The sequence below is a fragment of the Bos indicus x Bos taurus genome, chromosome 9 (genome assembly GCF_003369695.1).
Source record: "Bos indicus x Bos taurus breed Angus x Brahman F1 hybrid chromosome 9, Bos_hybrid_MaternalHap_v2.0, whole genome shotgun sequence".
In the NCBI taxonomy this organism is placed as follows: domain Eukaryota; kingdom Metazoa; phylum Chordata; class Mammalia; order Artiodactyla; family Bovidae; genus Bos; species Bos indicus x Bos taurus.
In genome coordinates, this window is record NC_040084.1 from 94,271,172 (window position 1) to 94,284,875 (window position 13,704).

Sequence of the window (13,704 nt, forward strand, 5' to 3'; positions counted from 1 at the left end):
GGAATCAAGATTGCTGGGAGAAATATTAGTAACCTCAGATATGCAGATGATACCATCCTAATGACAGAATATGAAGAGGAACTAAAGAGCCTCATGATGGAAGTGAAGGAGGAGAGTGAAAAAGCTGGCTTAAAACTCAACATTCAAAACACTAAGATCATGCGTGGCATCTGGTCCCATCACTTCATGGCAAATAGGTGAGGAAACGGTGGCAGACTTTTTTTGGGGGAGGCTCCAAAATCACTGCAGGTGGTCACTGCAGCCGTGAAATTAAAAGACGCTTGTTCCTTGAAAAAAAAGGCTATGATAAACCTAGACACCATATTAAAAAGCAGAGACATCACTTTGCTGACAAAGGTCTGTCGTCAAAGCTATGGTTTTTCCAGTAGTCATGTATGGATGTGAGAGTAGGGCCATAAAGAAAGCTGAGCACTGAAGAATTGATGCTTTTGAACTGTGGTGCTGCAGAAGACTCTTGAGAGTCCCTTGGACAGCAAGGAGATCAAACCAGTCAATCCTAAAGGAAATCAATCCTGAATATTCATTGGAAGGACTGAAGCTGAAGCTCCAATACTGTGACCACTTGATGTGAAGAGCCAACTCACTGGAAAAGACCCTGATGCTGGTAAAGGTTGAGGGCAGGAAAAGAGGTCAACAGAGGATGAGAATGGCTAGACGGCATCACCAACTCAATGGACATGAGTTTGAGCAAATTTTGGGAGATAGTGAAGGACAGGGAAGCCTGGCGTGCTGCAGTCTCTGCAGTCTCAAAGAGTCAGACATGACTGAGTGAGTGAATAATACTTCTCTACCCTCTTGAAGTTAGGCAACTATGTGACTCATTCTGCCTAATGAAATATGAGTAAAAGAAATCTGTGCCACTTCCAAGGTGAAGCATATTATTTCAAGTGTTCCAGCCTCCCGGCCTCTCTTCCCTTTCCATAGCAATCAGGGAACCTGTGTGCTGCAGTGGTGCCTCAAGATGAAAGAAACTTGAGGTATGAAGCCATCCTGTGGAGGACAGGTTCCCTAGAGAGTTGCATAAACCCAGTGAATTTTAGGAAAGAAATAAACCTTGAAGCCACACAGTTGGGGATTATTCTTTTACTGTAGTATAACCCAGCCTATCCTGACTGACATAGCTGGTGAAGAGAAATCACAGAACAGACCTAAGGCAGGCTCTGATATCCTTCACTATTATGTTAAATTTGGCTTAAACATGGGAGAATAAAAACTTAAGGGTTGGACAAAGGGAAAGAGAAACCTGGTGTTAATTAAGCTTAAATAGGTTTTAGAATCACCTGGAAAAACCAAACCACCACTCTTCCCTTCAGAGAGCTCAGCACATTGGTTAATCCCATTATATGACACAGCTTCTGAGGAAATCAGAACATTTTGATATTTTCAATGAACTAGTGTGGGAGTTCTGATCAGCTTGGTTAAGTGAAGAGTTAGTTTTTTGGGGGTGGATTATAGTCCTATGTCTACTTAATAAAACTGGACTAAGCAGGACTAGGCTTAATTTAGAGAGTAGCTGCTGGTATATTTCAATTTTTGATTAGGCCTGTTGATACCCATATAAATCTGAGAATGTCTGAACATACCATGTAAAATTACATGGTATGTTCAATATTCAAAATGAATTCAATATTCATTTGCATTAGGAAGGCTAAGATTCTCGTTTTCTAAGTTATTAGTCCCATTATTTAGGTAAAGGTCAGACAAGCATCTTTCTCCTAAACCTTCACCGTATCACATCCATATAGTCTAAAATTTGTAGTAAAGTCAATTGATTTAGGAATAAAAAGTGAACATGTAACTTTCTGAGCAATACAATCCCTGAAGTACTCATTAAAAAATGGTCAATTATTATGACAATGATTAACAACAGGGCACAATTCAAAAGCAAAAGCTTTCTGTTAATGTGCAGTAAACTGAGCAACAGGGATGACCCTAGAGTGTCTTAGGGCCAGGGCATGCTCTGCAGCTAAGACTCAGCCCAATAAGAACAATTTATAACATGCTTCTTGATTTAAGGTGCTAACAGGTCAGGTTCTCAGCAGCAGTTCTAAAACTATTTCAATCAGGCTTTATTTTTAGTAACTGAACCACCTTTGACTGTCAGGCCTCTTCCTAAAAGCTTTATATTTCACTGCACTAAATAATAAAAAAATTATGACATTTTGACTCCACTTGTTTGACTTCATATGACTAGAATGCTAGATTTCTAATTTTAAAAGATATGCAGCAAGCAACAAAGATTTACTGTATAGTACAGGGAACTATAGTATCTTGTAATAACCTATAACAGAAAATCTGAAAAATAACATATATATATATATATATATAAAACTGAATGACCTTGCTGTATACCTGAAACACTGTCAACTATACTTCAATTATATATATATATATTAAGAAATACTTTATAATAGTTACCAACCAAATCACTATCATTTTCACATTTTACCTAATGATCCTGCTTCACTGGCACACATAGATGAGCATGCACAAACACAGAACACATAGGACCTGCCTGCACTCCCACTTTATGATGCTTTTTTTTTTAAAGCCTGGGTGATAGATTGTCACAGGGGAATGAAGATACTGATGGCTCAATAACAGAGCTTCCGTGTATACGTTTATTTTCACACTGTACAGGAAGTTACTTATAAGTGAACATAGGTATAAGGCACTCAGAACAAAAGAATGAACATGTACTTAATGAAAAGAATCAGAATTTCTGTAACACAACAAACACCTGCATCCCACATTTTTTTTTTTTTTAACAATTGGCAACTCTACATGCACACACACACATAAAGCAAGGCCTGGTAAATCACTGGTATAATGACTGGTACAGTTGGTACAATCATTGGCACCTTATTTGATGCTGTCACTTAGGAACTGTTAAGTATAACCTAGCATCTGGATGCTAAATAAAAGTGGGGGCGGGGGGAGGCTAAATAGGGGAGTCACTCTACCCATTTCCAAATTTTAGGAATTCAAGTTTATTCAAAAACTAGAATACACAAGACCATAACCACTATCTTTCTTCAGTAACTTCAGAATGGTAGGTAGTTTTAAACAACTTTAAAACTTAAGCTCCTTTTGAATATCCCAAAGTGTTTTTGCACTCTTCTGCAGACGAGCCTCTTCTTCAGGGGCCAACTTTACTTTTATAAGGTCAGTAATACCACTCTCCCCCAGGATACAAGGAACACTGAGGAATACTTCTTCATTTATTCCATAGAGACCCTTAATTCTGGTGGAAACTGGATGCACTCTCCTAAGATTCTTCAAAATACTTTCTGTTAGGTCAGCTACAGACAGGCCAATGGCCCAAGAAGTATAACCTTTCATTTTAATAATCTCATAGGCACTAGCAACCACATCTTTGTGAACATTTTTCCACTGCTCCGGATCTTTATCAGTTCCTATATCTAAGTTCAGTTCCTTCAGAGGGACACCTGCGATGTTCACTCCACTCCACACAGGAACACTCGAGTCTCCGTGCTCTCCAAGGATCCACCCATGACAGCTTTCAGAATGGATACTAAGCCTTTGCCCAATCAAGAAACGGAAACGGGCAGTGTCCAGATTACAACCACTTCCAATAACACGGTTTTGGGGAAAGGCACTCAACTTCCAGGCTACGTACGTCAAGATATCCACCGGATTGGAAACCACAATCAGTTTGCAGCGCGGACTGTACTGAACAATACTGGACATCATTAATTTAAAGATGGCCACATTTCGCTGGACTAAATTAAGGCGTGTTTCTCCTTTTTCCTGGCGTGCACCTGCCGTGATAATCACGAGGTTGGAGTTTGCAGTGACAACGTAATCTCTGCTGGAAACAATGTTTGGCATTTTCACGAAAAGGCTGCCATGCTGAAGATCCATTGTCTCACCCTTCAGTCGGCCTTCATCAACATCCACCAGGGCGAGTTCATCGCTCAAGCCTTTTAACAGGATGCTGATAGCACAGGCCATGCCAACTGATCCGGTTCCTACGATAGAGATCTTACTGTTGCGAACAGGCTCCTCTGAAGTGAAATTCTTCATCAGCTCACACTTGACCGTCGCCATCTTGGACGCGGTGGCCACGGCCCAGGCGCCCCCGAGGGGGGTGGCTGCCGGCGGGTAGGGGCTTGGGGCCATTCCCAGGCACAGGAAATTCGCCCTCACAGTGCCCGCTCTCTGGCTGGCCCGCAGGATTCCCACAGTCCAGCTCATGGCTATTCACTTGAGAAGTGAAGGCAGAAAGCAGCAGGCGCCCTTAGAAGCTCCAAAGGAGAGAGCTGTGACCGTTGGCCAGTTCTCAGCCCGCTATGCGGCTGCGCAAAGCCGAGGCCTCGCGACAGCCTCTCCAGCTCGCTACTGCGGCTGCGCAAGGCGGGCTCAGCGCGCGTGGCCTCCTAAAGGGCCTCTATAAAATATCAAGAGGGGAGGCTACTTCTAGCAAATGAATTCTGGAGTTAGAAGTTTTAGAAACCCATCAATTCTCTAATGCATTGGAGACAAAATTACACATACTTAGTATGTGTAATGAGCCAACCCAGATCCTTGGGATTACTTTTCTGTTTTTACAACATATTCCAATAAAAATATTTCCATTAAATACACATGAAAATACAGTTAAATGTTCTTAACGATATTCCTGCCAAGGATCAACCAGGTGCGAATCCTTTGTCTCCCAATGGCCTCCTGCACCATTTTCCTGCATCTGCGGGAAAAGCAGGCCTCCTGTTTCCCGTTGTACCCATTTCAAGAACCTTCTATTTGGAAAGACTTCCGCTGCCCTTATGCCTATTAGGACCATAACTGGGGGGAGTCACAGGATCCTGACGACAGAGGGAAGGAGCCCACTGTGAGCCAAACAGTAAGAACTCGGAGGGTTACTTATCTCTCATGAAAAGGGAAGCTCCTGGTCAAGAGTCCCGATGACAAATGACTTCTCAAGTAAAAAGATGATGCTGCAGCTGCTAAGTCGCTTCAGTCATGTCTGACTCTGTGTGACCCCATAGACGGCAGCCCACCAGGCTCCCCTGTCCCTGGGCTTCTCCAGGCAAGAACACTGGAGTGGGTTGCCATTTCCTTCTCCAATGCATGAAAGTGAAAAGTGAAAGTGAAGTCGCCCAGTCGTGTCGGACTCTTAGCGACCCCATGGACTACAGCCTACCAGGCTCCTCCGCCCATGGGATTTTCCAGGCAAGAGTACTGGAGTGGGGTGCCAAAGATGATGATAATATATCTTAAATGTCTTTAAAATGGCAAATTTTGACCCAGGCACAAATCAAATTGTGGATTAAAGTAGTTAGTGCAACATGGCATCAGTATATCTTACATTCCTCTGCATATCTCTGGTCAGTCTTATGAACTTCCTTTCAAATTTCTAACAAAATAAAAAATTTACATTTGATGAAACAGTGTACATATATTTGTATACACATACATAAACACACACACACCCTTAAGCCCAATAAACTATGTAAATCCAAACAAAAATAATGGTACTTTCTCCTCACTTATATAAACAAAAGTCTGACCATGTAATGATTTCTCAAAGCTTTCCTCTCATATAAGAAAGTGGTATGCTCTCCCCTAATGGAGCTCTTGGGCTTCCCTGGTGGCTCAGTGGTAAAGAATCCACCTGCCAAGCAGGAGATGTGGGTTCAGTCCCTGGGTCGGGAAGACTCTCTCTCGAGGAAATGGCAACCCCCTCAAGTATTCTTTGCCTGGGAAATCCCATGGACAGAGGAGCCTGGCGGGTTGCTGTCCACGGGGTCACAGAAGAGTTGGACACATGGAGCAACTAAAGAGCAACGACAAATGGAGCTCTTGGATATGCAGGCTCCTCACAGGGGAGAAAAACCACCTGTGTATATGTACAGAAAAATACCGTGTTTGATGACATGGCTCGATGGCATCACCGACTCGATGGACATGAGTTTGAGTGAACTCCGGGAGTTGGTGATGGACAGGGAGGCCTGGCGTGCTGCGATTCATGGGGTTGCAGAGAGTCGGACACGACTGAACAACTGAACTAAACTGATACATACATACATTCCATTTTAGAATACTAAATCTTGACAAAATGAGTATTTTATATTCAGACTTGAAAACCTATTCTCACTCTTCCTGCCACTGAGCTGCAGTCCAGGAAGAGAGGAACAACAAGCAAAGGAGTTGGTGCTGCTGCTGCTAAGTCGCTTCAGTCGTGTCCGACTCTGCGCGACCCCACAGACGGCAGCCCACCAGGCTCCCCCGGCCCTGGGAGTTGGTGAGGGGTGAGGAAAGTGTGGTAATTAGCAGAGCTCCTGCATCATATTTCAGGATGACTTGCTGGCACCCTGTTTAGACAGTACAGCATAAGCTTCATGATACACAAAATGGTAACAGCACCACATATATGAATTCTCTTCACCCTGTTGGTCAGATATATAGTAACCATTTGTCAAATTAAAAAGCGGAATCCTTTAAATGATCTTCATTTAACGGTGGCTGACATCTTAAAGGAATCCTCTTAAAACACCAACTTCTGATACCTACTGTTTCTTTTATCTGAGTCATAGCTTAAAATGTTTTAATCTGATGCCTGCTCCCACCTTCTCCCTACAATGACTCCTTTCACCAGTCATTTTCCTTATAAGTGTTCTTGAGGATGAAATTCAAGGACATAAAGACTTAGTTAGATGGCTTCTTCTATATTAATTTTCTTCCTAGAATTTGAACCTGTGTAGAAATACAATCACTATGACAGCTGCCTCTTCAGTTTTTCCCCTTAGCCACAACTAAATCAATTTTGAAAAAAAATAACTCTATAAAAGTATCTCAAATGCAGCCTTTTATTTATAATAAGTCTTGAGATAAGAAGGAAAGAACTAAAAAAGATGAGATGACTTCAGTTCAGTCACTCAGTCGTGTCCGACTCTTTGCAACCCCATGAACTGCAGCATGCCAGGCCTCCCTGTCCACCACCAACTCCCAGAGTTCACTCAAACTCATGTCCATCAAGTTGGTGATGCCATCCAGCCATCTCATCCTCTGTCGTCCCCTTCTCCTCCGGCCCCCAATCCCTCCCAGCATCAGAGTCTTTTCCAATGAGTCAACTCTTAGCATGAGGTGGCCGAAGTATTGGAGTTTCAGCTTTAGCATCAGTCCTTCCAATGAACACCCAGGACTGATTTCCTTTAGAATGGACTGGCTGGATCTCCTTGCAGTCCAAGGGACGGACTCCCCCAAAATGGAGAAAGTCAGCTACAGTTAACCAGCTCCCTAATGACCTTCTATCTTAGGTGGCTCATTATTCCTTTTGAATGGAAAATCTAACTCAAATTATCTATTCCAAATTCACTTTAATATTACAGCTGGTGGCAGGATTATGCCATAATACTATTGGTTACAGCACTTAGGAGGGAGGAAGCAGGAAATAAAGATGACCAGCGAGCAGCTGAACCAAGAATGGCTGTAAATGGCTGGACTTTCATCTCTAGCTCTCGATGCCCTTTTTCTCTCTAGGAATCCAGTTCAAATATTCTACCCTCTCCTAAGTCTTTTACAGTCTCCCAGGAAGTAACTTTTTAAAAATCTGCCACCACTGTGTACCTCTCTCCATTACAGGATTTATCACACACAAACGTAATTACTTATGAAATTGTCACTCGTCAAAGGGAACACCTTTTATTTAACAGCATATCTTTATCCTCTAGCACAGAGCTTGGTACATGAACAGGGATTCAGTCACTGTTCATGGTAGAAAAGAATGAGGAAATAACTACAGAACTGAGGCAAGTAAGGCTCTGGGGGCCAACAGGTGAGAATAAGATGGAAAGGCAGGGCTGGAGAACCCACCTGGTGTGGAGTTTTGAATAAAGGGGTAAGGAAAATGGTGCCTATTTGGGGTTTTTTAGCAAGGTTGATACAATAAGTTTCAGATAAAGCTATGAGTAAACTAAAAGATTTCTTAATCCCTTTCAAAACTAGTATCTACCTTTACCAAATTAGAACATAAAATTAAAAAAGAGTCTACAGTGCTGGAAACACAGTAAAATAAATATGCAATGGCAGAAGGAATATTTTTATCCTTTGAAGTTATTTAAAATATTCTGTTCTGTGGAAAGTTTTAAAAAAATAATCCATGTGCAAATGGATTTGAAAAAGAAAAAAAAGATGCAACGAGGGTTGTGTTAATTTTACAAGCTACAAACTCACCAGCATGCAAGCGGAGCGTTATATAAACACAATGATTTTTTAAAATCTTGTGATTTAAAAATCCTAACAGGCAAATTGTAGTTTTTAAAAAATTAGTGGGCTGTGATTCTATTGCTCATAAATAACTTTGTAATCCTCACGTGGGGGTCTTTACAAACCACAGAACCTGAAAGTGTGTTCTTTCATCAGCAATAGTGGGACGGCTCGGGGGAGGACAAAAGCAGGGCCACAAAGCTCTGTCCCATGAATAGAACAAAGGTGGGATGTCGATTCAAAAAACCCAGGGACCAACTTCCTACTTACGGTGTTCAGATACCGTAATCTCAACTGGCAAGCTGCTCGTATTAATCATTAAAAAGGACAGCATGAAAACATGGCACAAAGAAACTAAAATTCATTAATGTGTGTTTAAACACACTAAATCATATCTAAAAAGTGAGAAAGAGCCCATGGTCAAAAAATTAAACCGCATAGGTGCTGTTTACTAAGTCAGCTCATTTATTCTCTGCAATTGGACTAACAATACACATAATACTGTAGTCCTCAGTAACAATAGCTTTACCCATCCCCCCAAAAAAAAAAGACAGACACAAGAATGTTTGTGTATGGAAGTTACTTTCAATTTGAGGTAGAAACTTAAGTTATCTTTATAAAAAAACTCCAAACTGCCAAAACAAATTTAATTTCATGTTGTAAAGGTTAAAGCTTAATTTGCCTCCATCAAGGCCATGAACAGGGTCAACAGAAGCTGGGAACAGTAAAGAGGGGAAGGGGTGTTCCAGGTGGGCAATTAGCAAGGACAAGGCTCAAGGAAAGAACATGACCTTTCAGCAGGCGTAGACCTCTGACCATGACAAAGGATAAGAGGAACAGCTAGACTCTCAACTGTGGCACTCCTGACATTTCGGACTAGACTATTCTTTGTGGCCTGTCCTATGCACTGTGGGATGTTTAGCATCAGCCTGCAACGCAGGAGATGGGGGTTCGATCCCTGGGTCGGGGAGATCCCCTGGAAGAGGAAATGGCACCCCACTCCGGTATTCTTGTCTGAGAAATCCCATGGACAGAGGAGCCTGGCGGGTACAGTCCATGGGGTCCCAAGAGTCGGACAGGACTTGCAACTAAACCACCACTGACCTCCATCCATTAGATGCTCCCCTGCAGTTATGATGGCCGAAAGGACCTCCAGACACTGCCAGCTCTCTCTCATGGCTGGGGGTGGGACCCAGCAAAACTGCCACCCACACCTCCCCCACCCCCAGCTGAGACTCAACGGGTTAAAGCATAAGCAGGGGCCGGGTCAGGGAGGGACTCATAAACCATATCAGGGAACCTGGAACGTACACTCAAGGGAAGAGGGAGCCACTGAAACAACACGGCGGCGTGGTCAGATTACCTCCCGAGGGGCACCTCCTCCACGAGAGGCTCTGGTGGGTGCCGAGGACACAGCAGGGAACAAGGGAAATGAGGGTGCCACCCTCTTAGAATTTAGGGGTTTTTTTGCAAAGACAGAAACAGTTTTTAAGTGGTTAGTGTTACTTCATTTTGCAACAAGCATTATGAGGAAAAGAAAATCGGGCAACACCAGAGAGGAACTGAGTGGAGGGAGTGAAGAGGCTCTTGCATTTGGACAATTAATTAGATAGTCTGGGGAAGCATCTCTGAGGAGGGGAAATAAATCTGGGTTGAAACCCTGGATGGCCACGTGGAACCAGCCGTGCAAAGACCCAGGGAAGGAGTGTCCTGGGCAAAGCTAGAAAGGCTCTGTGCAGAAATAGGCTGGTGTGCTGAAGGAACAAGAAGGTCCAGGGCCAGGTGAGTGTAGGGGATGGGAGGGGTCCTTGTGGGGGCTCAGGTGAGGTCAGCGAGGTTGGTGGGGCTACATCCTATAAGATTTCCTCAACAGGAGATGCTGAAGGGTTTCTAGATAAACGAGTGACATGATTCGACTTACATGCGGGAAAAATTCTAGGGAAAGTGAAGCTGAGATACGAGATAAGAAACCATTTCAATATACCAGGCAAAAATGGAGGTGGAGAGAGATGAAAGAGCTGGGCTATGTTTAGCAGCAGAGCTAACAAACACTCATGGTTTAGATGAAGGGAAAAGATGGGAAATGAGAAAATCGAAGATGATTCTCTGGTGGGTTTTTGGCTTGAACTACTGGGGAGATGGGAGTGGCACTCACTGAAATGGAAGAGACTGAGGGAGGAGCAAGTTGGGGAGAAGGTGAGGAAACCCAAGAGTTCTGGTTAGGACCTGGGGCTTTGACATGCCGTGAGACACAAGAGATGGACCACGTGTGGTTTCAAGGCAAATCTGAAGGTCAGGCTGAACTGTATATGTGGACACTGTCAGACTGTAGATTGCTTTTAATCACCAGCACCAAGGGCTGAGTTCAGATGGGGAACAGGGGCCCAAGTACGAAGCCACCGGACACGCCAATGCTTCAGGGTCTGCAGGGGAGGAGCCGGCAAAGGAGACACACACAGGGCGAAGTGAAAGGCGCAGAAGCCGAGAGACAGCGTCCACGGAGGGGAGAAGGCTCACTTGTGTCAAATGTTGCTGAGAGATCAAGTAACAGAAGAGTAAAGACAAGACCTGGACCCGGCAACATGCAGGGCACCAGAGCCCTGACACCAGCAGTTTCAGGGGTGCCAGGAAGGAAACCGGACTGAGGCTAAACGGGGCAGGAAGTGGAGACAGGGATCACAGGCAACTCTTTCAGGAAATCTCTTCTGTGACAGGAAGCAGGCAAATGGGCTGGTAGCCAGAGGAGAAGAGAAGAGTTTTAGATGGGAGAGACTAGAACGTGTCTCTACACACTGCAGCAGAGAGAAAGCCGTTGATCAGCAAAGGCTGGGGATAATTACGGGAGCGAGATCCTTGGGCAGAGGCAGGTGGGAAGAGGTCGAATGCCCTCGTGGGGGTGGGGCTTTGCAGCAGCATCTCTTGGGTCTCACAGGCATGTCAAAAGGCCCACCACACCCATGGAGAGGGATGAAAGAGCTGGGCTATGTTTAGCAGCAGAGCTAACAAGCACTCATGGTTTAGATGAGGGGAAAGATGGGAAATGAGAGAATCTAAGATGATTCTCTGCTGGGTTTACATCCAGGTCTTGTCTTCACTCTTCTGTCACTTGATCTCTCAGCAACATTTGACACAAGTGAGCCTTCTCCCCTCCGTGGACGCTGTCTCGGCTTCTGTGCCTTTCATGGTACGGCTATAGGCGGAGGTGACTGGTGCAGCCTACCTCAGCTGCAGGCAGGTGTGGGGAAGATGAAGCCCAGCATGTCCTAGCCGCATGTGGAGAAACACCATGGCAGGGCCAGTTGGGAGGCAGGCAGAACCACCGTTAGCTATAAGACGTGTAGGGCAGGAAGGTGCCCCCAACCCCAGGACTGTGGGGGTGGAGTAGCAGCAAGACTTGGTGACACATCAGACTGAGGGGGGAGAAAGAGTGTGGTCATGAATGAAATCCAGCTTTTCAGTCTAGGCAGCACTGCTGGATGATGGACGCTGCTGCCATTCACCAGGAGCGATGCTGGGAGTAGGCTGGAGGGTGAAATGGGAAGTAAAGGACAGTTCGAGCGGAACCACACCTGGCCCCAGCGGACGTCCAAGATCAGTGTCCAGTCAAATGCGCCCACGAGCTAGGAGTTCAGGGCTCTGGCTGGAGATGCAGTCCTGGCAGCTGTCTGCATGTGGAGGAAGCCACTGGGATGACCAGAACCATGGAGAAAATACAAGGGCAAAGGAGGAAACAACAGGAAACAGGATGGTGGGAAGTGGAAAACAACAGCCCAAGCAGGACCATGAACAAGTACAAAAAGAACAAGAGCTCTGAAAGCCCCAAGAGTCTTGTCACAGCTAACACTGGTTAAAATTGTTCGAAGTATTTCAGTCAGGAAAACTAGAGAGAATATTTCATATTCTGATCGATGAACTGAAAGTCAAAGTGTTAGTCGCTCAGTCGTGTCCAACTCTTTGTGACCCCATGGACGACAGCCCGCCAGCCTCCTCTATCCATGGCATTTTCCAGGCAAGGACACTGGAGCAGGTTGCCATTTCCTTCTCCAGGGGATCTCCCCAACCCAGGGATCAAACTCGGGTCTCCTGCATTGCAGGCAGATTCTTTACTGTCTGAGTCACCAGTGAAGCCCAATTGATATATTTTTTTTCACAGTTTTAGATATTTGTAAGTGACTAACCAATAATAGGTTGGAGTAGGAAACGGCAACCCACTCCAGTATTCCTGCCTGGAGAATCCCATGGACAGAGCAGCCTGGTGGGCTACAGCCCATGGGGTCGCCGAGAGTCAGAGGTGACTGAACACAGCACAGCAGTCAGGAGTAGGTACCTCTGAAAAGAAAGCTTAAGGGGCAAGCGTGCGCTCTCAGGTCTTCACTCCACAGGCTCTGGCTAGAGATCAGCTCACGTGAGCCCAGTTTTCCACGCTCAGTGTAAGAAGTAAGGACAAAGGAAAAGACAACATGTGACATCAAGGCTGCCAGACCTCCAGTGGCATTAAGACCGAGAATGTTCTTGAGATAATTAGGCCTGATTTGTGTCAGGCGTGGAACAAGAAGGCTTCTAAGGCAGGGCTTATCTTCCCTGGTAACTGTTGCACATTCTTACTGTATAAAATGCTGGGGGCCCTATTTTACTTATAAAAGGAAACTGATGGGTTTTTAAAAGAAGAATCTTGGCAATATGCCAAAACAGCTGAATCCCTTCTTCCCTCCTCCCTTGGCTTTAAAAAAGAAAAAGAAAAAAGAAAGTACATCAGTCATTATCTCCCATTTTAAGCTGAGCAAGCCCCTTTGACTCGGTCTCCCTGTCACCAAACTGCTTCTCCACGTTCACAGAGTGCTTCTCACCACCAGGAGGCCAAGCCCATTAGAGCTGCACTGGGGATGGGAAGTAAGGCGTACAGAGATGTTCTTGTCACCTCAGACCGGAGTTTAACCCGTGCCAGTGCCACTTCCAATTAATTTAAAAATTATTCCAGGAAAAACATTCCTCAATACTTAAGCTGTTTGAAGGCCCGAGAGCGTGACAGATGGAGTCATTTCTGCAAGGTCATGATGACGTGTTCTGAGTGGTCAAGGAGGTACCATCAGGAAGAGGAAGCCATGATGGGGCTGCTGACAGGCGGTAAGCAGAATAAGAAACTGAAGCTCTCTTCCTGGAGGCAGAAGCTGGTAGAAATCTCTGGAAGCACTGAAACTAGATCAGGCGAGGACGTAGAAAAATGTTTTAGCCTCTTTTCAGACTTCCCCTGCAGACCACTCAGAAGTGGCTACCAAGAAACCATTTGCCAGAAGACTCCGATTTGTTTTTAATCTTTGACCTAAACCAATGAATAGTATAGAGCATGAAGGCTGCTTCCTTCTTAGATATCTTAGAAGTGGAAAACCCTAAAGCTTTCCCTTAGTTTTATTTTACGTATGGCGGTGGAGCATTCACCCTACAATGCTGCTTTCA

General features: G+C 44.7%; 2 protein-coding genes across 2 annotated transcripts in view; both read right to left on the bottom strand.

Annotated features, from left to right (window-relative positions):
* Positions 1 to 13,704, bottom strand: part of TMEM242 (transmembrane protein 242) — a 41,845-nt gene that overhangs the window by 11,234 nt on the left and 16,907 nt on the right. The gene's annotated exons all lie outside the window — the stretch shown is intronic.
* On the bottom strand, positions 2,992 to 5,038 carry LDHAL6B (lactate dehydrogenase A like 6B). Its single transcript, XM_027551925.1, has one exon. It carries the CDS (start codon positions 4,237 to 4,239, stop codon positions 3,094 to 3,096), a length of 1,146 nt encoding a protein of 381 aa, XP_027407726.1. The 5' UTR covers positions 4,240 to 5,038; the 3' UTR covers positions 2,992 to 3,093.

Bases quoted from the DNA above. Each gene is read 5' to 3' on its own strand.
- LDHAL6B (XM_027551925.1), bottom strand. From the start codon at position 4,239: ATGAGCTGGACTGTGGGAATCCTGCGGGCCAGCCAGAGAGCGGGCACT.